The 27,718-nt window shown below is 39.6% G+C and overlaps 1 protein-coding gene across 1 annotated transcript in view; it reads left to right on the top strand.

Annotated features, from left to right (window-relative positions):
* The window catches only part of FMNL2 (formin like 2), a 346,942-nt gene that overhangs the window by 235,616 nt on the left and 83,608 nt on the right, over positions 1 to 27,718 (top strand). Inside the window, 3 exon segments of the mRNA XM_071216434.1 lie at positions 4,824 to 4,900; positions 14,876 to 14,959; positions 17,959 to 18,111. Of these exon segments, the coding sequence (XP_071072535.1) occupies positions 4,824 to 4,900; positions 14,876 to 14,959; positions 17,959 to 18,111 (314 nt within the window).

The raw sequence follows: 27,718 nt of genomic DNA, 5'->3' as shown, positions 1-27,718 counted from the left end.
TGTTATTATTATTTAAAACTTATTTTATTTCATCGTCTTTTTCTTCCTCTCCTCCCTTAAGAAAACAAAACCTAAAAAAATCTAGCAAAGAATACAGCCATAATTTCCTTTTGGAAGTTTCTGCAGCCTTTGTTCTGTGTTGTAGATGGTGGGAATAAAATCTAGGAGTGATGATTAAAACAGACTTCAGACTTTCACGGCAGGCAACACACTGTATATCACTGAAACGTGACCTAACCCTGTCTTCTAGGAATCTACCCATTGAAATAGCGATGTTTTTTCCCCTCACAAGCATGGCATGCACACACTTTTCTTTTTTTAAAGACCTAGTGTCAGGCCCCCTAAGTGAGCTAATTCTTGTTAGTTTATCTCTTGTTTGCCTCCCTTTGTAGCAGCTTTGATTTCATCAGATTGGGAGGGTTAAAGGAGGACACTTTCATATTCAAAACACAGTATAAAACAGGTGCTTTCCTGGGCTATTTCTTTGCTTAGGAGCAGTGTGCTCATTTTAGAAGTATCTTAAGAAACCCCCTGCATTTGTCAGCTCTCAGGCTGGTGGCTCAGACCCCCTTGCCTTAGGTACACTCACCAGAGGTGGGTACGGGGGAAATGCCGGTGTCTGTACATGAGATGAAGATATTAGCACAGCCTCCCGTGTGGCTTGTCCCTCACAACGAATATGTTTCACCCCCAAACTATTAGCTCAGCATTTTTCAGATTTTGAAAAGCAATGAGAAAAAAAATGTAAGCTACTAGAGATTGTTTCTTAGACTCTGTCCCTAACCCCCGTAAGTGGGAAGAAGCTTAGAGGAAAGAGGCAGACTTCCTCCTAGCACAGCCCTAGTTCTCCTTTGGATCAGTTATTTCTGGTTGAAGACAAAGAAAACAAACAAAAAACCATCAGAAGATTTCAAAGTGTTTTACTGAACCACGACAAAGGATGGCTGTTTGCACTGACCTTCATTCCTGAAATTACTGCTTGGGACTGTGTTCACCTGAATTGCCTTGTCGCATCTGTGCCTCATCTTTCAAGATCAGTCATTCAGCTCAGCAAAAAATAAAATAAAATGGATCAATCGCCTCTGCTTTTGTAAGATTTCTGCCAGGAACTGGTGATGTGGAATGATCTGTTCCATGAAACCTAATTGGTAATACGTAAAGTAGAGAAAAGGGAGATTTTGTTTGGAATAGAGCATGGCCTATAGTTAAAGTGATTTTAAGAGTCTCAGCTGTATTATGGTTGGAGGGAAAAAGGAAGATTTCAAATCAGTGCTTTAAATTTTAGCTAGACAGTCTAGGCTGAGCAGCCTTTCTTTAGCTGCCTCTGGAGCCCTCAATGCTTCATTCATGAATCTTTTGTTCAAATTAAATAGAGGATACTTAATTTGCTCTTAAAAAAGTTTCTTCAAGATATTCTATTTTGACTTTTGACTCTATCTTATAAAATGAAACCCCCTCTAGGGCAGGGAAGCAAGAGCCTAAATTAAATACTCTGTGACCAGAACTCTCTGAACAGTTTCCTCATTTAATAACAGGAGGCGATTCCCTATGCTGCTCGTGTCTGGCTTGGAGCAGGGTACAGACCAGGGAGGAAGGAGCCTGGAGGTCTGTGGGCGCTGCCTGTGAAATGGCTCCGATCGTGCGGCTCTTCCAGGGCTCTGCTGCCTCCAGGGGCTCACTCTGGGACCCTCTGTGCACCGCGAGGCGAGTGAGAATGTTGCAGACTGCTCCTGGAGCCCACTTGGTTCCCTTAGCGGGTCCCCACAGGCACACAGTTTCTCTTGGAAGTTCTTTAAAGCCTTCTGGGGACCTTGCTGACATGCAGGAGGTTAGCGTGCCTTCTTTATGCATGGGAGACGGGGGTGCCAAGGTTTATGTCCAGTTCAGAGCCCAACTGAGCATCGAACAGTTCCCAGGGTAATATAATCCCGGGGGAAGCCAGGTTAGTTTTACCTCAATTATCATGCATTGCCTACTATAGGAAATGCTTAATTCATGTTGGTTGCTATTGTTATTGCCTCATAGTGTTCTGCTTTCATTACTATGTTCAGCTATACATCTTTTAGTCCTTTGGCAGATCCTTTTCTCTGCTCTAATGTCCACGGTGCTACGCTGTGGATGATGGCATGTGCGAGGGATGATCTTGCCCAGAGGAAGCACAACACAGAGGCTGGCAAAGGCCAGCGGTGAATGAGACGGAACTAGACAGAACAATATAGTGTAGCTCAGAAACAGTTTTCTAAAGGCCATATGTGCACACAGTTTCAGCTTAATGGCTCTGACCTGGGATTGGCCACACCGGCCATCCCAATTCCTAGAAATGGTTGCCTCAGCTGTGTGGCCTCAGCGCCTACCTTCCTTTTTTATAAGTGCAGAATAGAGTTTTTGTCTCCTGTCTCTTCCCTTCTATTCCCATGCTGCAGAACTCTCCTCGTTGACTCCTCTCTACTTCATTCCTAATGTTCATGTCCAGGGAAAGTGACTAGGGAGAGAACCGTAGCCCTTCGTCTGGCAATACTCTCTTTCATTCTGAGAACAGTACTGAGTGTCCTCAGTACTCTGGAGGCTCTGGGCCTCAAGCTATGGAAGAATCTTTGCCATTTCTTTGGCCTCTCCTGACAACAGTGAGGGGTGCTGCTCTTTTCTTGTTGCAGCAAGGATACTATTTCTTTCATGTATCCTACTGTACCTGGATTCTGAAGTCCTTAGAAGGTCTGTAGTGTGCATTAGGAATGGGAGTCGGGGAAATGCTGAGCCTTTTGCTTCTTTGGGGCCCTGGTGGGAAGCATTTGGTGGTGAAGCAAAGGACTTCGAGAAGAGAAGAGGGTGGTAGGAGCCTGTCCAGTCTGAGCAGTAGTCCAGGTCTGCTCTGGGGTACCAGAACCTAGCCAGTGGCGTGACCCTTCCTACTTCACCTTCTAGAATCCTCGTTTCCAGCCTCCCTCCTTTCCTTCCTGTCCGTGGAAGATTTTCCCCCAAACCGTAGGAGCAATTACCAGAGGCTTGGAACTGGATGAAACTCAGTTCCCCCTGCAATTATGGCTACAGAGGGAGATGGTTCCTGATATCCTGAGCCCGCAAAACCTTTTCCTGTAAGCAGTGTAGCATAAAGGAGGCTTTGGTCTACAGCACAGAGGTATAAAACTCTCCTTTGAAGTCATTACACATTGAATTTCCTTCTTCCAGAGTGGCCTGAGACTGAGTCATTGTAAAATAAATGTTTCCTTAGGTAAGTGTGTTCCAAAGAACTGATATGAAATGCAACTCATTGATATCTTGGAGATTTTAGAGTCCAGAGGATAGGAAAATGAATACCTTTGCTATCAGAGAAAGATTAATAAGAAAAAAGATGGAAAGGAGTCCTGGAAGGATAGGAGGGATTTTGATAGGCAAGGGGATAAGGAAGGGGTGAAGGGGTTGCTCTGGAGGAGGGTCCTTTAAAATGAGAACTATGTAGAAATAACTGTGAATGTTTTAGAACATGTTACATTGTATAGAACAGATTTAACATAACAGGCCTGAGACTGCTGCCACTCGAAAGGCCCGTTGGCAGTGTTGGCCCTTACCTGGTGTCTGGAAACCTGGAGGTCAGGAGGGTTCCCAGCATTAGTACCTGCTAGGCAGAGGGTGCCTCTGTGACCAGCCTCTAATAAAAACATTGTCTGATGAGCTTCCCTAGTATATAACATTTTTTTTCTTTAATTCTAAAACAGTTTTAGATTACGTAAAAGTTACATCCTTGTATATAACACATTACGTGTGTAGTCACTCATTACTGGAGGAATTAAGTGCATCCTGTGTGGCTCCACTGGGAGAGGATTCTTAGAAGCCAGCACCTGGTTTTCCCTGTCCTTTCTCTCATGTACCTTTTCCTTTTTCTACTTTTGCTTTGTATCCTTTCATTGTAATAAACCAAGCTGTGAATATGACTGTGTGCTCAGTCTTCTTTTTTTTTTTAAGATTTATTTATTTCTCTCTCCTCCCTCCCCCACCCCCCCCTTGCAGTTGTCTGCTCTCTCTGTCCATTCGCTGTGTGCTCTTCTGTGACTACTTCTATTTATCAGCAGCACCAGGAATCTGTGTTTCTTTTTGTTGCATCATCTTGCTGTGTCAGCTCTAAGTGTGTGCGGCGCCATTCCTGGGCAGGCTGCACTTCCTTTTGCGCTGGGCGGCTCTCCTTACGGGGTGCACTCCTTGTGCATGAGGCCCCCCTACACGGGGGACACCCCTGCATGGCAGGGCACTCCTTGCGCGCATCAGCATTGTGAGTGGGTCAGCTCCACAAAGGTCAAGGAGGCCTGGGGTTTGAACCGCGGACCTCCCACGTGGTAGATGAATGCCCTAACCACTGGGCCAAGTCTGCTTCCCTGTGCTCAGTCTTATGGGTCTTCCTATTGAATCATCAAACCCAGGGTGGTCTTGGGAGGTGATGTGGCTCAGTGGTTTAACACTGGTTTCCTACATATGAGGTCCTGGGTTCAGTCCTCAACCCTGGTTCCTCAAACCAACCAACCAACCAACCAACCAACCAGCCAACCTCGAGTGGTCTTAAAGACCTTTGACACATAGGTATATGGGTGAATGTTGTATATATTGGGTGGTGAAAAATAATATACTTACTTGAAGGTGACTTTCCTAGTCACTTCTCATAAACTGATTTTCATGATGAGAAAAATTTGTGTGCTTTGCAAAAAAAGAAAAGAGAGAAGCCCACTTTAGAAGTGAAGATATTTTTCATATTGTGTTAAATTTATTATAATTTAACTGCAGTGAAAGCAGTTGGTAAAATATGTGTCTTGAGAATATGTTTTCTTGAATTACAGAAATTCAGACGGCGTGTTCAAGAATCCACACAAGTGCTAAGAGAACTGGAAATTTCTTTAAGAACCAACCACATTGGGTAAGTGAGCTCCTTTAGCATCTTAGCTCTAAAGGGGCTTTTGGAAACTTTATGAAGTGACTGAGTTATATCCAAAGACTGAAGCTTCTTTAATGTCTATTAGAAGTTAAAAGGCAGGTTTAGCTGGTTGGCAACCTTTGTAAGAACTTGAATTGTTCACTATACAATAATCATTATACCTTGATTTTGGGTCTGTAACTCTTTGCTTGGCTGCAATGAATATGGACAGTTCATGATTAAGTTCTTGGTTTCATACCTGTAACAATTCTCTGGTAAATTAGAGAATTTACTAGAAATTCTGGTAATCTGTATGCCTTTACCGTAGCTCTCCAAGCTGGTTGGTTGAAACTGCCTCGTTCTCCTTTTCTAAATTCCCTGGAATTCCTGGCAGAAGGGGATGAAAGCTGAATATGGTTGCTTTGCCTCAGACAAGTACACCTTTATTACATTCTCCCTTGCTCCTGAGATGGTATAATTGTTTAGTACCATGAAATATTATGGTTGTCCCCAAGGTAAAATGGTGGGGGTTTTGAGTCTCTGAGCTTTAAGATGAAAGAATTATAGGCTTTTAGAACTTTTAGAATTTCTACTGTGATTTATTGTTTTAGAAGGAGGTACCAGGGCTTTAACCCTGGACCTCATACATGGGATGTAGGTGCTCAACCACTGAGCTGCACCTGCTCACCAACTGTGACATTCTTTGCAGGTTGGTAGGAGATGAAGTTTTGTGTGTATATTACATTATAGTAAAGTAAATGTATTACTTAAGTAACAGTTTACTTCACTTCAGACTATGGTGGACATAAACCAGATGGTTAACTTCTATAATTATTTAATAATAAACTCATTGCAGAAATGCAAGTGTAATTTATAGGTGTTAGAACTTGGGTGAGAATGCCCATTTCCTAACACATAACCTGGCAGGTTTGTTGCCTTGATAATGAAGTATTCAGAAAATAAGGTCATTCTAGCATAAAGTTGACAGTTATCATTGTCCCAGAAAATGGGCTATAGAATAATGAATCATAGAGTCATGATTTTAGTCAACTTAAGGATTGCCTAATCCTTCATTTTACAGGTAAAAGAATTAAGGACCATAGAAGGAGCATGACTTGCATAAAGTCTACAGCTGTGCAGCCAGGTGTTTTGGCTCAAAATGCTGCATTCTTTTTCCTACATAGCTTACCTTGGCAGCTCTTTCACTGAAGGGAAGTGAGCTAAATAGGGCTCTGGGATCAAAGCAATGAGGCTTGTCTTTTGGGGGTGAGGGTGGTGGTGATTTAATACAGTTGGGCATCTAAACAGGAAATGGAAATACTTTCCGATATTCGTGGGTTAGGAACTAGATTTTTTTTGGTAGGGCCCAACCTTATGCTGTTGGCATTTCTTCCAGTCTAAGAAGGTAGAAGGAGCCGTAGCCAGGATTTCTACAAATTGTCAAAAGGCATTTCCTCAAGCATTGCTGAAATAATGTGAAATTGACCATCAAATACTGAGGCAAGACCATCATTTCTAATACAAAGTTAGCTGAGTGGAAGAACCCTCATTGGGTTGAAGCCAGTGCAATCTGCAAGCAATTGGAGTAGTTTGTTGTTTAGAATACTACAGGCATTTTGAAAGATTCTTACATTTCTTTCATCTTCAGCTGAAGTTTTCCTTTACCTTGCATCCATGTGAGACTCTGAAAACTTGGCTTTAGCATTAGAAAAATCCATGAAGATGCATTGACTGCTTCTAGGCAGTTGATTATGGGTATAAAATTATATGGAATGAAATCACCCATGCGGATTTTGAACTATATTGCTTGTCCTTCTAGAAAAAAAACCCAAACCTAGACTGGACTCTTCATTGTGGAAATTAACTCTCTTGATCTCATTTGATTGGGAAATCTGAAAAAATCACTCAATAACAATGAAACTAATCAGTTACTACAGTGAGGTATTCTTGGAATGGAAGGTGATATATAAGGGATGCCTAAATGCACTGTACTCTTTTAAAGTACCATAATTGAAAGGTAAATTGGATACTTAGTTGACTGGAAGGTGAGCTCTTGGTTCAAATATTTGCCATGCCCATTATTAGTTATTTGATTTTAGATAAGTTACATAAACTCTCTGAACTTAGTTACTGTGTGACCTCGCTAAATTAACTCCTTACCTATAAAATGTGGATACTAATACCTCATAGGAATATTGTAAGGGTTAAATGAGGTAACTTATAATACAGGGTCTGACAATTGTTAATATATGATAGCCGTTCTTTCTTGTTATGCTTGTTGAAAATAATTATGTACCTAATAATTTAAAGAATGCCATGCTGAAAATGTTACCTTCCTGTTTAAGTGACCCTCAAAGTAGGAGATTGTGATTCTCAGAAATTAAAAGGAGGAATTACATTTAAAATCTACTTGTGCTGAAAAAATTATTCTTGGCACATCTTTGAGTTTTAAGAGTAGAAATCTGGAGCTTTGCTGAGATGACATTTAAAGCTGCAGCTTTGCCAAGAAAAGGGCTTATTCTGAGTTTTGATATAAGTCTAAAATTCTATAAATGGAGCAGTCTTCTGAGAAGGAAAATTAATTTTCTTTGAGCCAAATTGAAATAAAAACTGGGTTAGAAATGATCCCATTCATTTACTCTTAGTAACTATAATAACAGAAAAGAATTGTATTATGACTTATCCAAGCCCTTGAAATTACTTGACGTGGCCTTGGAATGAACCAAGCACTGTTAGAACACACTGACCTTGCAATGTGGGGAGGCAGATGTCATGGTGCGAGGACATCAGGAACACCATTAGCTATCAGGGTGGTATGCAAGTGGTAGTGAGAGGGGTGAGCTGGATGGACTAAGGGACTTTATTCCACAGAACTGTGATGTAAATATTTTCCCTTAAGATTATTTATTTTAATAAAATAATAAAAAGTGATTATTTCTACCTGAGTGCAGGGTCACAGACGTTCTGAAAGATGCTCATTTTACTTTATCTCATTGGGGTGATGGGAGAACATGCATGAGATTACAAGAGAAATGTGGCAATTTGGCAAGGAGGAGAAGAGGTATGTAGAAAGAGAGTCGATCCAAGGAACTGCTCAGAGAACATCTTCTCTCCTGGACTAATTGGCTTCTCTGTGAAACAGTGTTGGCTGCACCAGGCCAAAAGAGGAAAGAGATAAGGCTGGTTTTAAAATATATATGGATGGAGTATGTGTATGTGTGTGTATGTATGTATGTATGTATGTATCAAGACACCCTGTGATTAATTCATTCTTATGTGGTGCTTTTTGGAAACCATCATGATTATAATTGTATTGTCATATATTAAGCACCATATTAGGCACTTTGAATACATTATTTCATTTATTTCTTAGAAAAGTCTTTTTTATCATCATCCCTTTACTCCGAACACCTCTTTTATGGATGAGGTCAGCTATTGATCATGCAACTTAGAAGCACTGAAATTTGAATTTAGGTATGACCGAATCTAAAACCAGTATATTAAACCAACAGTTTTTGGTCTCAGGACCTGCCTTACTTTGCCAAAGGCTACCAATGCAAAGTTCCAGAAATGGGTTGACTTTTATAATGGGAAATTTATTAAGGTTAAAAGCTTAAAGTTCTGAGGTTGTGAAATGTTCAAGTCAAGGTATCAGCAGATAAACTTTCTTCCCAAAGTCAGCTAGTGGTATTCCTGGCATCCTGCTACGTGGTGAGTCAAGATGGCGACCATCTCTGCCAAGGTGTCCCTGCCTTCCCCTCCAAAATCTGTTGTCTCCTGGAGGTCACCTGTGGACAATCAGGCATACAGTCTGTCTCATTTCAGACCTCTTCTCTCAGCCTTGGCTGCTCCACTTTCTTCCTAAGCCCAGTTGTGGGCACTTGGGCATTTGGCTTGTCTCTTCAGCCTTGAGCTGCTCTATTGCACCCAGCCTCTGGGGGACTTCATGCCTCAGCTTCATCTGAGATCCTTGAGGATCTCAAGGATCTAGAGTTCCTTGAGTTTCGTTTCACACATTGCAGGATCAAAATGGCAGCTTCCTTTTTCTGCATATTCTCAGTTTATGGAAGACCCAGCGAGAGGTTGGAGACCCAAACTGAGTCATGCCTCACTGATGTAGTCCAATCAAAAGCGATCTAATCAAGTGATCTAAGCAAGCTCCCTTAACTAAATCTAATGCAATCAAGGGGTCTCACACCCACAGAAATGGATTAGTTCAAAAGTATAATCGTTTTTGGGATTCATAAAGAAATTTCAAACTGTCACAGAATCCCTCTAGAGTTATTGAGAATCCCAATAAGTTTTTGTTTATATAGGTTGTGTATATTAGTATTTATCATTTAGAAATTAAAACTGATAAATTTATATTTATTTATAAAGTCATTTAAAAATAATAAACTTGTATGTTAATACAAATAATGTATTTGATGAAAAATAATTATTTACCAAAGCAAAAAAAAAGTTAGTTGCAAGAGTCCATTATTTTATATATTTTCAAATACCTTTACTATCTGGTTAATAGGCAGCTGAATTCTCATATCTGTGTCTACATTCAGTTTCTTTTGGTATGTTCTTTTTTTTTTTTTAAGATTTATTTATTTATTGCCTCCCTAGTTGTCTGCTCTCTGTGTCCATTTGCTCTTTGTTCTGGGACCACTTCTGTCCTTATCAGTGGCACCGGGAATCTGTGTTTCTTTTTGTTGTGTCATCTTGTTATGTCAGCTCTCTGTGTGTGCGGCGCCAATCTTGGGCAGGCTACACTTTCTTTAGCACTGGGGGGCTCTCCTTACAGGCCGCACTCCTTGCGTGTGGGGCTCCCTACGCGGGGGATACCCCTGCATGGCAAGGCACTCCTTGTGTGCGTCAGGACTGCACATGGGCCAGCACCACACGGGTCAAGGAGGCCCAGGGTTTGAACCGCGGACCTCCCATGTGGTAGACGGATGCCCTAACCACTGGGCCAAGTCCGTTTCCTATGTGGTATGTTCTTTTGATCAACATGAAGAAAAGCTGAGACACGTATACATACATAGTTTGGACAAAGGAAGAGTTTTAAATAGCCTTTTCGATAATTAATAGATTCGTCTTTGATATTACACCAAAATTAAACTAGTAGTAATTTCTTATAGGCAATTGCATTGTGGAATCTGAAGCCATATCAATGAACTTTCTAGACTCTGTTATATTAAAATCTGTTTTGCTATCTGGCATTTTGAATGTCTTTTTTTATCTATATGTGATATTGTAATATCATGCATTGGTCATTTAGAATGATTGCTTCAATGAGTTAGTCTGATATTTAAGATGTTGACATACTTAATTATATAATTAAAAATCACATTTAATAATTAGTGTTCTCATCAATATATTTTAAGTATTGGGAAATTGTCAAGCTCGTGTTGGTGAATACAAGTTTTCCAGAATTCTGATTTTTTGCTTGAAATCTCGTTGTCAGTTGTTTTCCTTGAAATAACTGGCTCACTTCATTCATTTTCGAGAAAATGTCTGCCAACTAACCAGAAATGAGTCATTTTTGTAAGCAAAAAGTCATTCCAAGCAAAAGAGTGGCAAGTTTAGTTTGCAGCTCAAACAACTGCACACGTGCTTTTCCTGGAGACAACCATGGTGCTTAGGTATACAGCAAAAATGTTTATGTGGACTTAGCATTTTGTCACATAGAAAACTAAAAAGATGTGTACTCAAGTCCAAGCTTTATTAATAACAATTTTTATCCATCAAGGCCATTCCTAAGTGAAGCTGGCTTTTTAGAAAACCTAGCTGCACAGGGCGAAGTTTACAATATGTACTTATACTTTGGCCACAGTTTTATCCGATATTCCTTTTGCACCATCAGTGAGAAAACACAGTGAAAATAGCAACTAACATCCTAATTTTTTGGAAAATAGTTTTAACGTCATGATCCCTTGAGAGGATCTTGGGGATCATAGTGGTATGTGGGCTACATTTTGAGAAATAATTTGTGATGCTTCCTCACAGAGCAAATTTGGTAACTAGTGGTGAATCTGGGTGATGCTTATCTCCTTTCTTTGCTTTTCATGATTTTTCAGCAACCGCTGTTCCCACTTTATGCCTGTGAGACCTCTCCAAAGGAGATCAGCAAATGGGATGTACTGTTTGTTGCTTTGCCATGTGCGTTTGGGAGCAGCTTTGCTTGTTCTTGGACATTTAAAGCTGAAAGTGTCCATTGAGACTTCACTTTTCAGATGAAGAAATGAGGTTCTAAGATTGGCAGTGGACGATACAGAACAACAGCAACTCCGAAACAAAGCTTTGACCAGTCTCCAGTAAAACAGTGACTGTTGGCATCTGCATTTAGATCCCTTCCCTGAATCCATTTTTTCCAGAGCTATGTTTTCATTATCCCTGTCTTTTCCTGTTCCAAAGCGTATGATGTAGAATTTGCTTAAATTCAAATTTATAACATATGTAATTATCTGTGAGGTGCTGAGTAAGTAATACATGCTGCCAGAGGCAGAAATAATTCAACTTTACAAACCCTGCAATCACCCAATTTGAAACCATTTGCATATTGGAAATTCTGTGTAGCATGGACAGAGGTGAAAGAGGAAATAATTTATTATAGAAGCCCTAAACTTAAGATACATTCATTATATGATTATATACATAAATTTGCAGAATGAGGCATCTATCTTCTTTCTATGCCTTTTGACTTAAGATAGGGCTTTGGAAGTTGCCCTTTTCTCATCTGTACCTATTTTTTGCCATACTCTTTCAATTCCACAGACGTTCACCCTCACCTCTGTTCTCTCCCAAACAATATCCCACAGGGGGAAGGATGGGGACTGGGGCACGGGGCAGGAAAGAGTGAAGACTAATTTTTTCTCACAGGTCACGGCCTTATTGCTGAAATGGTCCTCCTACCTTGGTATCACTTGACAAAGGGATTTAGTTAGCCAACCTGAACGATTTAAAACTATTCTTTTCTAAACCACCCATGGGTATGAGGGCGAGATCAAACACCCAGGGAGGATGTATATTTTCGAAAAATAGACTTGCTGCATCAAATTAAACCAGAGGCAGGAATATGTTATATTTGAACAGACTTTTTAGGAACTGAGCAGCTAACTCCTTCCTTTGATTTTAAAAATTGTCTTTAAGGCACTTTATTCAGTGTCAGCAAGTGAGGGTGGAGGCATTGGTGCAGTAGGAGAAGCCAATCAATACTCTATTTCCCTGCATTGGGATATATGTATATTAGAATTTTGAGTCAAGAGAATTGTAGCTCTGGCTGTATTTGGCTTTTCCTCACTTATTTTATTTTCTCATCCATGTATCATTTGCCTCCTGTTCAGTTGGTGGCTGAACTTTGTAGGTGAGGTGGAAGTGCCAGTGGCTTAGACAGTTGCAGGTCCTGAGGGTGTGTGGACCATCTGTCACTGTACAGACAGTGCCTGGAAATTTAACAGAAGGGACTGCAGTGACTGTTTTTCTCAACTCCCAAATTAGTTTTCTTTTGGGCTACTGAAATAGGATATCCGAAGTGGAGACTGTCCTTAAAAGTTGGATCCTTTTCATATTAAAAAGATGACCCCCATGCCCAGCCCTGGGGGTTTCTGCTGTGTCTCCCACCCTCACCCTTGCAGGAGCTAGTTCAAATCATGCAATCAGAGCCAAAAGGCCAGACCAATGGAAAAGCCTAAAAGAAGCTAAGGGGCTTGAATTTAAAGAGCACCTAGTTGTCTGATTTTTGCTAATGAGTTCCTGCAACCTGCAAAAAGAAAAAAAAGAATACTATTTCTAAACTTCTAATTATCAGCATTAAAACATGTCCAGTGCCTCCTGAGGCCTAGCAACATAGGAGGTAATTAAAATAAATAAACAAAAAAAGAAGTACCTAGAAGCAGATTCTATGAGATCATCTCTTGTGGCTGTTTTGAAACATCTGCTTCAGCTTTGACCGGTAGCCAGCCTTGTTAGTTTTGTTTAGATTTCATAGCACAGCCACCCTGTGAGACTTAACTGGTGGTGCTTTCTTTGCTCATGTTGCCACTCTAGGTCTCCTTTAAATTGAAAGTTACCCGCTCACATGTGGCTTTTATGGTGGCCATCTTGAGGCACTGTGGAGAAGATAGGAGGCAAGCTGTCTAATTCTCCTGGAATTACCTACAGATCTGCATTTACATTCCCGAGATGACAGGCTAGTAGAAAGAATGAGGGAAGTGGACTTGGCCCTGTGGATAGGGCCTACCACATGGGAGGTCCATGGTTCAAACCCCGGGCCTCTTTGACCCATGTGGAGCTGTGCTGATGCCCGCAAAGAGTGCATTTCCACGCAGAGTGTCCGCATGTAGGGGAGCTCCAGGTGCAAGGAGTGCGCCCCTTAAGGAGAGCCCCCCAGTGCGAAAGAAAGTGCAGCCTGCGCAAGAATGACACCGCTCACATGGAGAGCTGACACAACAAGATGATGCAACAAAAAGAAACACAGATTCCCAGTGCCGCTGATAAGGATAGAAGCGGTTACAGAAGAACACACAGCGAATGGACACAGAGAGCAGGCAACTGGGTGTGGGGGGGGCGAGGGCGGTGGATAAATTAAAAAAATCTTTAAAAAAGAAAGAAAGAAAGAATGAGCTTGGCAATAAAACAAAAACCAGCTAACCAACAAAAACCCCAAGACACAAAATAGTAAAACAACCTTCCCAAATGGGTTCCTTCCTCCTTTAAGACAAAAGACTCACGGGCTTACTCATCCTTCAAGGCTCCCCTGGGGCTGCCCTGCTGCTGTTCTGATGGCCAGCAGTGATAGTGCCTGGGGCTGGTACACCTTTGTGCCTTGGTGTCCCTGGAGGAAGGCTACCCTTCTAGGGTACCACTGGCAAGAGTGTCCCCCGTGTCCTTTCAGTAACAGAAGTAGGCCTTTTTACTCAGCTGTTTGTTGGCGTCACAAACTGTTATGAAGAACAGATAAAAATGTATAAACACTCTCCATGAAATGTTAAATATCATTCAAATGCAAGATGGTATTACTTAAAATTGAATTTTTAAAAAAAAAGATATTTGTTATTCCTTGGCCTTGATGATGGTGTGTGGTGCCTTCAAGCTTTTGAAAAGCCTTTGATATTCATGGAAAAAATTAAGCAAATCATTATACCTATTGAATTTCCAGAAGCCCATAAACACTGGTTTCCCATTGGCTAGTTTTGTGGTTTCTCTAACTTAGTGTGCCAAGAAGGAGATGAATGTGGATTTGGAATCATGCCTGGATTTCAGTGGTTATGTTGTCACGTCCCCAGTCTGCCTCATTCCTGTGAAATCTTGACTCTTTCAGCTAACCAACTGAGAATCAATTGTGGTAGAAAGAGTACTTTTAGCAAGTTCCTTTTTTTGAAACCTTCTTATAGCTTATCTTAAGTCTTCTAAACAGTAAAATGCAAATATGGCACATGCACACATTTTGACCCTTATGCTTTTTTTTATTAGAAGAGTTATGGATCTGCAGAACAACCAATCATACATAAAAGACAGGATTCCAATATACCACCCTAGTGTTAACAGCTTGCATTGGTTTGGTACAATTGTTACAACTGATGAAAGCACGTTTTTGTAATTGGTCTATTAACTGTGATCTGTGGTTTAACTTAGGGCTCACTCTGTGTTTGTGTAGTTCCATGGATTTTTAAAAAATTTGTGTTCTAGTCCCTTATATACAACCTAACCTTTCTCCTTTTAACCCCATTCAAATATAATTCAGTGCTGTTAGTTATGTTCACAATGTTGTGGCCCCGTATTCATTCACAATGTGGTTTTCTTGGTATGGCTCTTCTTTGTGTACCTCATGTGCCGTATCTCATGCTCCTAACTCCTGTGAAACAATTAAGCCTTGCTCCCTCTTTCCTCTCAGCAATGAATGTTTCCTGTAGAAAAACACTTTCCATGGTATCCTTTTCTCAGCAGAGTATCAAATGAACCTTTCCAATGCTGTTGTTTTTTTAACAGATGGGTACGAGAGTTTTTGAATGAAGAAAACAAAGGTCTCGATGTTCTGGTGGAATACCTGTCGTTTGCGCAGTATGCAGTCACGTAAGTAAAACTGGACTTGTTTGGCTTTGAGTTTAATTCGGGCACAGAAAATGCAACTCAGTGGGAAAATTATACAGTGTAGTTGAGGAAGGGGCCCGGAAGCGGATGTGGTAGTGTTGAAGGAAGTTTGTTTCTGTTTGGGTAACTAAAAACAAATGATGTAATTGGAATTAGAAACGTCTTTAAGGTGGAAATAAAACAGGTGATTAAAAATCACCCATGCAGAGGCCTTATTTTAGAAAGAAATATTTTCTTTAGGGCTTAAGTTACATATTTCCATACAATAGAAAACTCTTGCAGATATTGAAAAGTGGTTTATGACATATTTTTAAGTGAATAAACCAAGTTATAAAAGAGTGAGTCCCTTTGTATTAAAAAAAAAAGATGTGCATAACATTTTTATATGCTAGTAAATTCATAGAAAAAGATGCAAAAAATAAATACCAAACACAGCATGGAGTGGAAGAAAGGGCCAAAAAAAAAAAAAAAAAAAAAGACAGAAAAAAGAAAAAGAGCCTTTCCCTTTTTACTTTATATATATGTACGTGTATTGTTTTGACCTTCCTCCACAAGCTGAGGGGGAAGAATACTGAGGCAAAATAGGATAAAATATTAACTTATTTAACCTTGTTTGTGCTATTTCATAAAATTTTTCCATTTGCTAAGCTTCTGGAACTATTTACAATGCGACTGAAAGGTGTACATTGGAATGAGACACTCTCTTCTGCACGTTTCCAAATTAATTTTAAAAATTCCAGTGCATACAGATATACTTTCATACATAAGATTGAGGAAATAATATTATACTTTTATTTTGGCAGAAAGGCATTGCAGCCCGGGTAGTTGTTTATTCCCTCAGCTTTTCTTTTAAAAGCTGTATTTTTTATAATTTCATCCTCTGAAAAAGTCCTAAGACCTAACTAAGATGTTATCTTATTAATCTTCTCGCTTCCTGAGAATTTGTGAGGAGAAAGCTGTAATTATTCCTACCTTATAGATGCAGAAACTAAAGTGTTAACAGAAATTGGTTTAGTGAGTTTCTGTTTTGTTACCTTTCGTATATTATATAGGACAAAGAAAAAACCGACTAACAAGGCCTTATCTTCCTGAGAAATTATCCTCTGAAATATAATCCTAGTTTTTATAACATGCTCTTCCAAAGGATGTTTCTTATCTATCTTTATTACATCAAAAACAGCTAATCTCCTTTGCACTTCATATTATGTGACAAAACAGTAATATCACTTAATGTCATATTTCAAAATCTAAAGTAATATTTTTGGAATTAAGGAAGGATTAAATATTTTTCAGAATAATGGAAAAGATGGCATGTTATTTTGTTTGCTGTAATTAGTCCTTTAGCTACACATCATAGTAGGACTTTTAAACCAGCTTTCTCAAATTTGCCTTCCCATAGGACCGGTGGGGGAAGGTAGTGCTACTTAGCATGAGGGAATTCTTTTAGTCTACAGGGTAAGAAAGTTGCCACCAAGATTAGGACTCACAGGTCTTGTTTCCTAATCGCATACCTTTGTTTTTGTGGCATTAGTTTTCCATTACATACCCAGTCTTTGCTTAAAAGTTTTGGTTCTGTTTTGCTTTAATTAGGTAAATAGTAGGTATATATGTACCTTCTTTCTTGAAACTAATCTGCAGAAAAGATTCCTTAACATTCTTTGTCACATAGCTATTTCCTAGCCCACTGAATGTGAGACAGCAGGCTCACACTCTATCTCTAAAATGGATGCACTCCCTATGGCGAGCCTTCCGTTTTCTGCCTCTTGAGAGGGAGGGGGTGAGCAGAGAGGGACACGAGCACTGAACGATGGGTGGCTGCAGAGTGATTGGTGAGGGGGTAAGCACATGAATGACCTCTGAGGCACCCTTCTTCAACTTGGGTTGCCCCCCTCAGCTTTCTCTCCCCAATCTCTATTATAGGCTTCTATTTGTCGTGTGTAAGGTTCTATTTGTTTCCCTACATCATCCTCTTTAATCTATGCTTCTTGCATCCAAAGGTAGGACAAAATTGTCTGTGATAAGAGCCATGCTTTGACTTGTATGTTGACCCTTGACACTTTGATTTATTAGCATTTAATAGATGGCCATCACCACCTCGGTTTCAGATGACCATTTTAACAAAATATTTAATTTTGGCTGTCATGTTTTTTATTTCTAGTATGCTTTGTCTTCTGTAATATCTTCTAAAATCTTCCTGAGGATATTAATCATAGGTATTTTGAAGCAGCCTTCTGTTTGCTCTACTGGATGATCAGATGTTGTTTGATGAACTTATGGATAGAAACAATAAAATATTCTTTTTGAGAAAACAGGGTTACTGACTTTGGGTGGGGGGGGCAATGTGCAGAGCACAAAGGGCTGTCTGTTTTAAAACTTTGTTCCTAAAATTATACAAGAATGATCAGCTTAACTTGCCATTTATTCTAACATGGTTAACATGAGTAATAACCTCAAAAAATGCCAGAGAAACAACAGTCTTACTTTAAAGAGCACCACATTGGGAAGAGATTCCAAATCAAAGTAAATCCATAACTTCGATAGTAATGTATCACATATGGTTGGAAAAGTACACTTGCCAACACACTAGGAGAAAATGCTCAGTGGAAATTGATGGGTAGGAATACATTAGTATAAGCCTAACATATTGACTTGTTAAAGCAAAATGAAGACAGCTGTAAGTTCTTTTTTTTTCCCCCCTTCCACCATTGCTGTGCTTAGAAATTAAGTTAACAAGCCATATGGCAAGATACGAATCTATTTAATTTTCACTGGTTTTTAGTTATTCTTTTGTCAGGCCCAGTATTTGTCATTCTTTGTTTTTGAAGCTAACACCGAGTCTGTGGACATTCTTTTCTGTTCTCCGTTTAGTTTTCTTTGTTTGCAAAGACTTCCCATATTAAGGTGCAGATGTGAAATAGGAGCAAGTTGTGTTGGTGTGACTGAATTTTTAAGTCTTCAGTGGCATTTCGATTTTGCTTTAGGTTTGACTCTGAAAGTGTAGAAAGCACTGTGGAGAGCTCGATGGACAAAGCAAAGCCCTGGAGTCGGTCCATCGAGGACCTGCACAGAGGCAGCAACCTGCCCTCACCCGTGGGCAGCAGCACGTCCCGCTCAGGAAGGCATTCTGCGCTTCGGTAAGTTCCTTTAATCAGGAGGCAAACCTGGAGGATAGGCTTGGAGTAGGAGGGCTGCTCACTTCTTCTGATGACTGTCAGCGAGGTATCGGTGTGTCTTGCCTTGATGACTGTTTCTTCAGGTGTTCATGGGATCGCCACTAGGGTAGTGCTCTGCCTCTTCAAATAGCTTCCTGGAAACACCACACCTTCTTTTGGCACAGAAGGTGAAAAGTCAGTTACCAACTGGAATCTTTCAGAACAACTGGAATCAGTTACCTCCTGATTCCCCAGGGTAGTCTCCGTAAGCAGATACGTTTCTGAAACCGGGTAGGTGTTGACATTGTAACTTAGGCACTGCTTCCTGGGTAGAGACAGCTCATTGGGATTTGAGGACCTGAAGAGCCCCTTGTTGCAATCCGTGCCCTTCTCTTCCTGCCCCTTCCTCCAGTGGGAGCTCAGGTGTGGTCATATTAGCGATAGGCACGGGAAGCTGCAACTAGGCACGGGAAGCTGCAACGATAACTTTTATTAACGATGCCTCTAAGCAGTGTTCCTTCAGTTCGGTGTGCTTCGATTGTAAACTTTCTATTTCCTCCTAAGGCCCGATTCCCTGTTTAGTCTCTTCTGGCTGAAATCGCCCCGTGCTGAGGGAGGAGGAATGCCGCTCCCTGTACCACTAATGGGTGCATGTCCCTGAGGTTCTTAGCCGCTCATACCTACAGCCATTCATTCATTGGAAAGTAAGTGAGCATCTGTAATTTGCCAGGTGCCACACTTGGAGTTCATTGTACATCAATAGTAAACTAAAACTCCTAAATAAAATTAAAACAAAAAACAAAACAGCACAAAAATGTCCTGCTTTTCAAGATAGAGATATCATCTAGAGCAAAGTTCCTAAGAGTTTCTGTGTGCCCGGGGTTTAACAAAATATGTTATTGATAAGACCTTTTTTCCCCCCAAATGTTGCCTACCTTTACGGCTTGAAAAATGTATCTCACTTATTTCAAGCATGGTTTGGCAAGTGGTCATTGTTTCTCTAAGTGTTGTAAGATTACCATGGGTAGTGGGCCTTTACGGTTGAGCCCATGTGACAGGTTGAAGCTTGTGAATATGTGGCTTTTTGTCCTTTTGTATTCATTAGCCTCTTAAATACCTCTTGTCTCTTTGACTTGGGTTTTGATCATGGAAAGTTAAAAAAAATTCTTTAATGAAGTCCAGTTCTGCTGAAGATGTTGTTGACATTTAAATATGCTATTTCCAGTAGACTATTCAAATATCCCTTGTTTAGACATACCAAAAGTACTAATGGGTTTAGAATGAATTGGTTCCATAATAGTGATTCGCAATGTTTCCAATTCCCCTCATGGTATTTGCAATAGGCCAAAGTCAGCCTTACATGTGGGCAGTGGAAGATACAGGCTCTTTTGAAAGTTAAAGACCAAATTGTCCCTGAAGAATTCCCTAATCACCTTGGTACTTGAATGAAATCCCTACTATTAGTACAATTATAATTATATGTAAGGTGTTTAATTTATGATGTACATTTTAATTTGGTGTTCCATCATTCCTTACTTGGAAAGTAGCGTGTATTGGCTGTCTACCACTTTAGCAGGGATTTATTTATATGATCAGTAATTCATTACGCCTAGTTTTGAATTGTGGAAGATTGCTTTGAGAACGTGTTTCTGGTAGAGTGGAAGGGTCAGGAAAATACGGGAAACACCCCAGGTTCAAGGAAGTGTGGAACCCCTGGCCCTGGAAGGTGGACTATAGGATCATCAAAAGCCAGCCTGACCTACTTTACAGCTGGCTCAAGGTGGACTGCCCTAATTTGTTTTAAATGGAAAAGGAAGATCAAAAGTAGGAAAATAGAATGTGTTGGAGATGCTATCCTGAAAAACACTATAGCTGTATGACATTTTTGGTTGGCAAGTGTGCTCAAAGATGACCAACTAAGAAACCATCATCACATTCTTCTGTTTGTGTTTGAACAATTTCAAGCTCAGGAATGGAATATTTTGAATTTCCTTTGGCTCTGCTTCATGTGTTCTGGTACCTCAAGAAAGTCAACATGGCATTAACTGTCAGGTCACCTGTTGCCCTGAATCTTAGATTTTTTTGTTTTTGTTTTTGAACAGTGCATGCTGATGGTGTTCTGGCTCTTGCTTCATGGATTGGTGCCTGCATTCTGATTCTGTATTGGGTCATTTGGTAGCGCCTGTGACTTATGAAAACAGGAATCAGAAGTACAGGCATGTGGTACATGTTGCTTTTCTTACACCCAAAGATTGATTACATGTTTTTTCTCCTCTTCTCTCCCCATTCCTTGTCTACTCCCCACACTTCCTCCACTTTTTGGCTTTTTGCTGCCCTTCTTTTTCTTTCTGTACCCTTGTTTCTGATTGTCTTCTCCTCCTTGACTTTTCCTTTCTTGTCCTCTGGGTTTCATTCATCTCTTACACCACCACCAGACTGGTTTCTCTGCCTGAGTATCTTCAGCTCAGATGCCACTAGGGCTGCCTCCCGCCCGTTGCCTCTGGAGCAACTTCAGTTTACACACTGATGATGAGGCTTCAAACCAGAACTTCTCGTAAGTCATGGGTGAAAACGACACCTGAGGAGCTTATAGTGCATGGTGGCAGGGTATTACAACTGCTTTCCATGTTATAATATGATAACTTTGTGGCTTAGTACCATCATCCTGAATTGGGATAAACCTTACTGCCCTTTAAACTCCGATATGGTTTGTTATCATATTATGATTCCTCATTTTAAGAATTTGATTATTTAAAGTATATTGCATTTTTATTACTATTACATTTTTTGTGAAGAGAAAAAGGGTATTTACTTATAGTTTATAGAGATGATATAGTATGATAGTTTTGTTTTATATCCAAATGAATAGTTTAGCACCCTCATTGTAATCTCAAGATAATAATATCATCATCTCCTATATCACTTGGCAAAAAGGATTGGTCAAACATGGACAAAATGAGATTTAAGGAAATGTAAAATACTTTATAGATGGAGTTTGGAAAAAAAATGCTCTGTTATACAAAGTTTGTAAGCAAAATTCTGTTGACACACATTTTCCTTCTTGTATTCAGACTTTTTCTAACTTGTAAGAATTGATTACTAAGCACTTTTTTTTTTTTTTTTAACATGCCACCTTGAGTTGTATCATCTAAGGTATTCAGAATGATCAAAATTGGTCATTGTTGCCAGAGGTGAAAATGTGATTTTGATGCAGTGGACACCTGGATTGTGCTTTCTCTTAAGCTTAGAACCTGGTGTGCATTCAATTAAGCTAGACTTTCAACATGGCTATAGATCTAGCTAAGTTAAGTGGTGCTGCATATATCTGCAGTGCACGTTGGATTTATGAGCACAAAGGGAGCATGATTTCAGGTGCCAGAGAAAGTAAAATATGAGACTAACAAGATTAATGCCATTAGACTTGAATAAGAGGTGACAGAAGAAATAAATGCCCTGAGTTTTTAGCGAAAGGGGTGGAGTGCTAACATAAGGCCTGGTGGAAGGGATAGAATTCAAACTGGGCCTTTGGGTGATAGCAAGAGTTGGTCGTCACAGAAAGGAAACACTGCTCCAGGTGGTGGTAAGGCTAAAGAGCATGAGCAAAGCCAATATCAGACTGCAGGCATGTTTGGAAAAGGTCTTTCAAGGGCAGAGGGTTTGTGATGAGTGTGGAGGGCTCTGTAATGAAGAGAGATGGTCACAGATGTACAAAGCTGGGAAAGGGGTGGCTTGCAGTCATTCCCACTGACACTTACCAGTTATGGTGAAGAAAACAACACTCACATTTCCTTTAGTATATGAAATACTATTAATATTTCTTCTTAAGCTCCCCCAGAATAGGAGTTTTCCTGTTTTTTCCCCAAAATTATTTTTTTAATGAGATGATATTCCATGAGGGAACATTGTCTGTCCTCTATTTAGTGTACTTACATGAAGAGAGGACAGGTTCAAACTGAGGTCCTTGTTTATACATTTTAATATGGTAATCCCATTCCTGGCAATGATTTTCATGAAAATAATTTAAGAAAGTTTTTAAAAATGTGCATATATATGCATATATATGTATATGTATATATGTATGTATATATACCATTGATATAAAAGCATTGAGCTTCTACTTTATGGCAGATAACTGTTTCACAGTGTCTCTATGAAATAACTAATTTTATTATCCCTACAGGAAACTGTGGTCTCTAAGTGGTTAAACAACTTGCCTAGGGACTAACAGTAAGTGAAGGAGGTGGGATTTGAAGTAAGATTTTCTGACCCTAGTTCCTCTCTGTTCCCTTTTCCCCATGCCATCCTGCCTGTTTATTAACAGGATTTTAGAGGAGTTGAGCTCTTACAAGTTCTTTTTTTCTTCTACAGATAACATTTTACCTTCAAATGTACCTGCCCAGTAAATGATACTGTTTTACTACCAGGGCATCCACGTAGGGCTATACAAGTTGTCCTCTGCATACGGGCGCCTGTCTGAGGAGGTGGGGGGCGGCGGTTTCTGCTCTCCACATCCTGGGCCCTGCAAAGAAGAGCTTTTTGCTAATCTGTCCCAGAAGATTTGCCTTTTCCTATTTGGACAAAGGTACCAAATGAGGTGGTGGAGACCCTGATCAATATGCTGAAATATTTCAGAGTCGTTAGAAAATAAAGTCATTTAGAAATGCGAAAAAATGTTTCCTAAGTAACTAGTAGGACAAAAAGTTGTATATTTGTACAATTTTATTCTCACCTATTTGCAAATGGGAAGACATTGAAAAGAAATTTTGAGATATGAAAATAGTGACTTTTTTACAGAAGGATATTATGAACTTTTTTCTATTGAGATTTTTGTTTTTAATAATGTTTTAAAACTGATATATGTGTGTGTATTTAATATAAGCCTACATATCAGGTCAAGAGAGGCCATATAATGGAACACTTTGAATTTCGGAATTTGGCTTTTATCATATAGAAAGTGGGATAGAAAATAACGAAGTCACCCATCTTTTCAGGCATGTTGGGTCTGGTGACTGCATTGGGTGTTGGCTAAAGGGAAGGATTATGGGGGCAGCTAATGCTTGGATCTAAGAATGAGGTGCCTGAGTTTAGAATATAGAGTAAAGGCCATATGTAAGAACATTCCAGTAATGACTTGGTGGGTGAAGAGATAAAGAAAACTTTTGTGCAAGATTGATTAGAAGAGAAATTGGGCTATTAGTAGAAACAGAAAAGTTGAAATCAGGAAGGGGCTTCAGATCTAATTTAATTTAGTTCAGCCCTCTCATTTTGTTGATGAGGCATCTGAGGCCCAGCTCTCAGGCCTTATTCTCTAAGAGGTTACCTAGTTCCTGCAGATCAATTTCTGTGGTTACGCTAATGGCCCATATGGCTTATTGACCTTTATTGCAATGACTGTTTCTGTTCACAGCAGTTTTCCTGATCTCTGTGTAACTGTCCTCCTATTTAAGGATATGGGAATGCAACTCTGTACTGTCTTGCTTATAAAGTGAGGGAGATTTTAGAGGACTTGAGCTCTTACAAGTTCTTTTTTCCCCCAACAGATAACATTTTACCTTCAAATTTGATTATTGGGGAAGACATTACCTAAATTCTTAACTTAAAATATATTGTCACACATAAAAAGAAGATCTTTGAATTCTACAGTCAGAAACTTAAAGCTGAAGCACTTTTTTCTTGTCTTACAGCAAGAAGATTGAACTCATTTTTGTTTATTTTTCAGCTTCTGGAAATTGGAAATTTAATTTCTGAAATGATTATCATTCTCCTTCCCCTACTCCCAAATTATGACACCGAGAAAGAGTTTCCTCCTGATGCACTCTAACGGCCTGTTTCTGAGACACCGGTTTCAAAGAGAGAAAGAGGTTATTTGCCTGTGTAGTAGCAAAAGATAGTGGCCTAACACCTCCCAGAACGGCAGTAATCCTGATAATTTGTAATATCCAAGCTCAGCAATTTATGCTGATGTGTAATTGTGGTGAGGCTGGCTCAGGTTCCTTCCTTAGTAAACATGGAGGGGCTCAGCAGAATGGGGGCACAAACCTGGGGAGAGTCACAAAGTTGTTACAGTCACAAAACAATTATTATCAGATATCAAGACACCTGGAGATAGGGCTAAAGAACAAGGGTTACAGGGTTTTTCTTTTTTATTAAAAAAAAAAAATTTATTTCTTTATTTCTCCCCACCCCTTCATTGTTTGTGCTTGCTGTGTCTGTTCATTGTGTGCTTGTATTCTGTTTTTTTTAGGAGGCACAGGGAACCGAACCTGGGACCTCCCATGTGGAGGGAGGCACCTAATCGCTTGAGCCACCTCCACTCCCTGCTTTCTTTTTCTCTCATTATGTTTTCCTCACAGTCTCTTGTTGTGTTATATTGTTGCATTGTCTTGTTGTGTCACCTTGCTATGCCAGCCCTTCGCACCAGTCTGTCACACCAGCACTTTGTGCTAGCTTGTGGCACCAGCCCTTTGTGCCAGCCCCTTGAGTCAGCTCACTGTTTTGCTCATCTTCTTTAGGAGACACTGGGAACCGAACCCAGGACCTCCCGTGTAGTAGGTGGGAGCTCAGTCATTTGCTTCCCGACAAGGTTTTTCTTATGGATTTCAAACAGGGGAGGGTGGAGTGGTTACCATTTCAATAGAAATGTTCATATACAAGGGTAAGATCAATCTAGAATAATCATCACATCAGCAGGTCTTAATTAGAAATAACCATATACAAAGGGTGATTCTAGATAATAACCTTTGGCTATTTTATAATATACTGGAAGTAAAAGCCATCTATATAATGGTTCAGTAATCATAATTATTTGTTAATTCTTTCCTTATTTTTAATTTTTTTTTTTCTCCACATGCCCTCGTTGTTTGCACTTGCTGTGTGCTCTGTCTTTAGGAGGCACCAGAATCTGAACCTGGGGCCTCTGATGTGGGAGGGAGACACCTAATCACTTCAGCCACCTCTGTTCCCTGCTTTTTTGTGTGTCTCATTATGTTTTTTTTTCTTGAGTCAGCTTGTTGCACCTGTCCATTGCATCACCTTGCTGTCTTGCTCGTTTTTTTTAGGAGGCGCCGGGAACCTCTGCTCCCTGCTTTGTTGTGTGTCTTGTTATGTTTTTCTTCTTGTGTCTCTTGTTGCATCATCTCGTTGTGTCAACTTGCTGCGCCTGCCTGTCATGCCAGCTCACTGTAGGAGACACTGGGAAGTGAACCACAGACCTCCCATGTGGTAGGCAGGAGTTCAGTTGCCTGAACCACATCTACTTCTCTATTTGTTAATTCTTAACCCTCAGTTACAATCACACAAAATAAATGTGGATCTTTTATGGTCTTCATCGTGAAGATTTGTCATCTATATTTTATTCTGTAGGTACTCTTTCTCTTTGACACCATTTATTCTGTTTCCCCTATGGAAGGATGTTGAAGAATCTGATCCACTATTTCCATAGAATCCAACTTAAAGAGGGGGAAATGACAAAGAAAAATATATTAAATTATTCTCAAGGCTTAAATTTCCTCTATTTTCCTATTAGGTGGCAGGACATGATTAAACTTTTCATTAATGCTTGAGAAAATACCATAAAGGAGTGGAGATAAAAAGCATGTAGTTTATAGGGAGCCAATCATTGTAAGAAGTTTTTTCTGAGGAAGGAGAAATGGCAACACTACTTCTTAACTTGATGGACTATTAACTTGAAGATTTGAGGTTGCAGAAAATGTAATATCTGTTTATAAAATAAAGACTTTGCAGTTTGGCAGACTTTCCAAAATAATCAGCAACTATAAACTTTATATTTTTCTCTTCAGCATATTTGTAATAAGAAAAAACTGAAAGTGTTGTATTCTTGCGTTTCAGAGTTTTGCAATTATTTTTTGTTTATTTAAATTTGTGAAAAAGACAAAAATGTACTCAGGCTAAGAATGTACCTTCCAACTCTTGAATTTGGCCCAGCTAGTGAAAATGTTGCCAGCTTTAATTATTGCTTATGGGTGCAGCATACCTGCAGATTTGTCAGGCATCTCCCACTGTGACCAAGTTTAACTTCATTTTTTCTACCTTTTTATTGGATCTTTTTCCCCAACTTGTCAGAAAACTGACTGCGAGAGACCCTATGGAAAAACAAGACACCTGGCCACTGCTTGCTTTGTGCTCCATCTCCCAGATGCACATTTTGGTGGAGATGATAGGGTCTAGAGCGAACCTCACATGTTGTGGAGTTTAAAATAATAGTAGTGAGGATTCAATAAATGTTAACTATACAGGATTGAAGAGAACACTAGGAATGATCCAGCAAATCCCTAGTGCTGTTGAATAGTGCCATCATTGGCAAGATTTAAAACGGGAAAGGTATTTTACCTAGTGCTGAGCGTGCATAAAGATATATTCAATAATGTATTTGTGTATGATTCATGGTTGATAAAAGGACTTTTTCCTGCTTATATCATTATATCTTCATGAAAACAATGGGAGGTATTCGGGAATTATTAGCCCTGTTTTATATGTGTGGAATCTGACGCTGAGAAGTTAGGTCATAGTAAGTGGCAGAGCCAGGACATATAAGCAAAGTCTTCTGACTTCTTCTCACTATATCACAGTGTCTTTATAGTGTGATTGAGAAAAAGTGTAAATATTTTTGTGTGCCTAAACGTGTGTAACTAACATATATTAAATGTCATACAAGTAAAATAAAAACGAGCATGTAGAAATTTAGAGGTGTGAATATACAACATAACCTAGAGAAGATTCATGAGACTTGGTCTGGGTAGGAGAAGGAGAGTTAGGGAGAGTGAAGTTAGCAGTGACTTAGTGGTAGGACTATGCCTGGTTTGTTTAGAAAACAGTGCATAGATGAGTCTGGCTGGAAGTAGAACCAATTTATGGACTATTTGGAAGGCCAGGCTATGAAATTGTCAGTTCAGCTCATTTAGCAATGATTCAGTGAAGGTTTAAAATGCATATATTGAGACCTTTTAATTTACAGGCTAAATTCTAGCAATTATCTACTCCTCTAGTGAGAAATATGGATAGATAAATAATTACAGAAACCGAAAAAATCATTACACATTTTGCTTACCCTTTCCTACACATACACATACTCTCTCTTTTTCTCAGTCCCACTACTCCCACTTGGAACTATCTGGATTCAACTGTTTCAGCTCTCTTTCTCTTTGCTTTAGAGACAGAAGAGTGCTTGGTTGTTTATTTTTTTTAAGCCTCATGTATTTTATAAGCTTGATAGTAAAAATATCCCCAAGTGATGTCATGTCTGATGGTAAGAGAGAAGAAACATAAAACCCCAAATCTTGGTTAAAGTTCTAATAGTCCAGACCTTGGAACCAAAAAGACTGGTACAATTCAGCCAAATTATGTGACAAACCCATTTGACCTAGGATTCCAGTTCCAAGGGCATTCTAATTACTATTCCTTATTTGTAGGCAGATATTAGTTTGATATATGTATTTGTTAGATTGTTTTGAAAATACTTTTTGTAAAAGCAACTTACCTTTTCTTTTTTCTTTGTTGCCATTGTACCTAGAAATTACAAATTTTACTAATGTTGGCAGGAAAGCTCCTTAGTGAGCTTTACAAAAAACTT

The sequence above is a fragment of the Dasypus novemcinctus genome, chromosome 7 (assembly GCF_030445035.2).
Source record: "Dasypus novemcinctus isolate mDasNov1 chromosome 7, mDasNov1.1.hap2, whole genome shotgun sequence".
NCBI lineage: Eukaryota > Metazoa > Chordata > Mammalia > Cingulata > Dasypodidae > Dasypus > Dasypus novemcinctus.
Note: the sequence above shows the minus strand (reverse complement) of the source record. Positions and strands in the feature narration are given on the sequence as shown.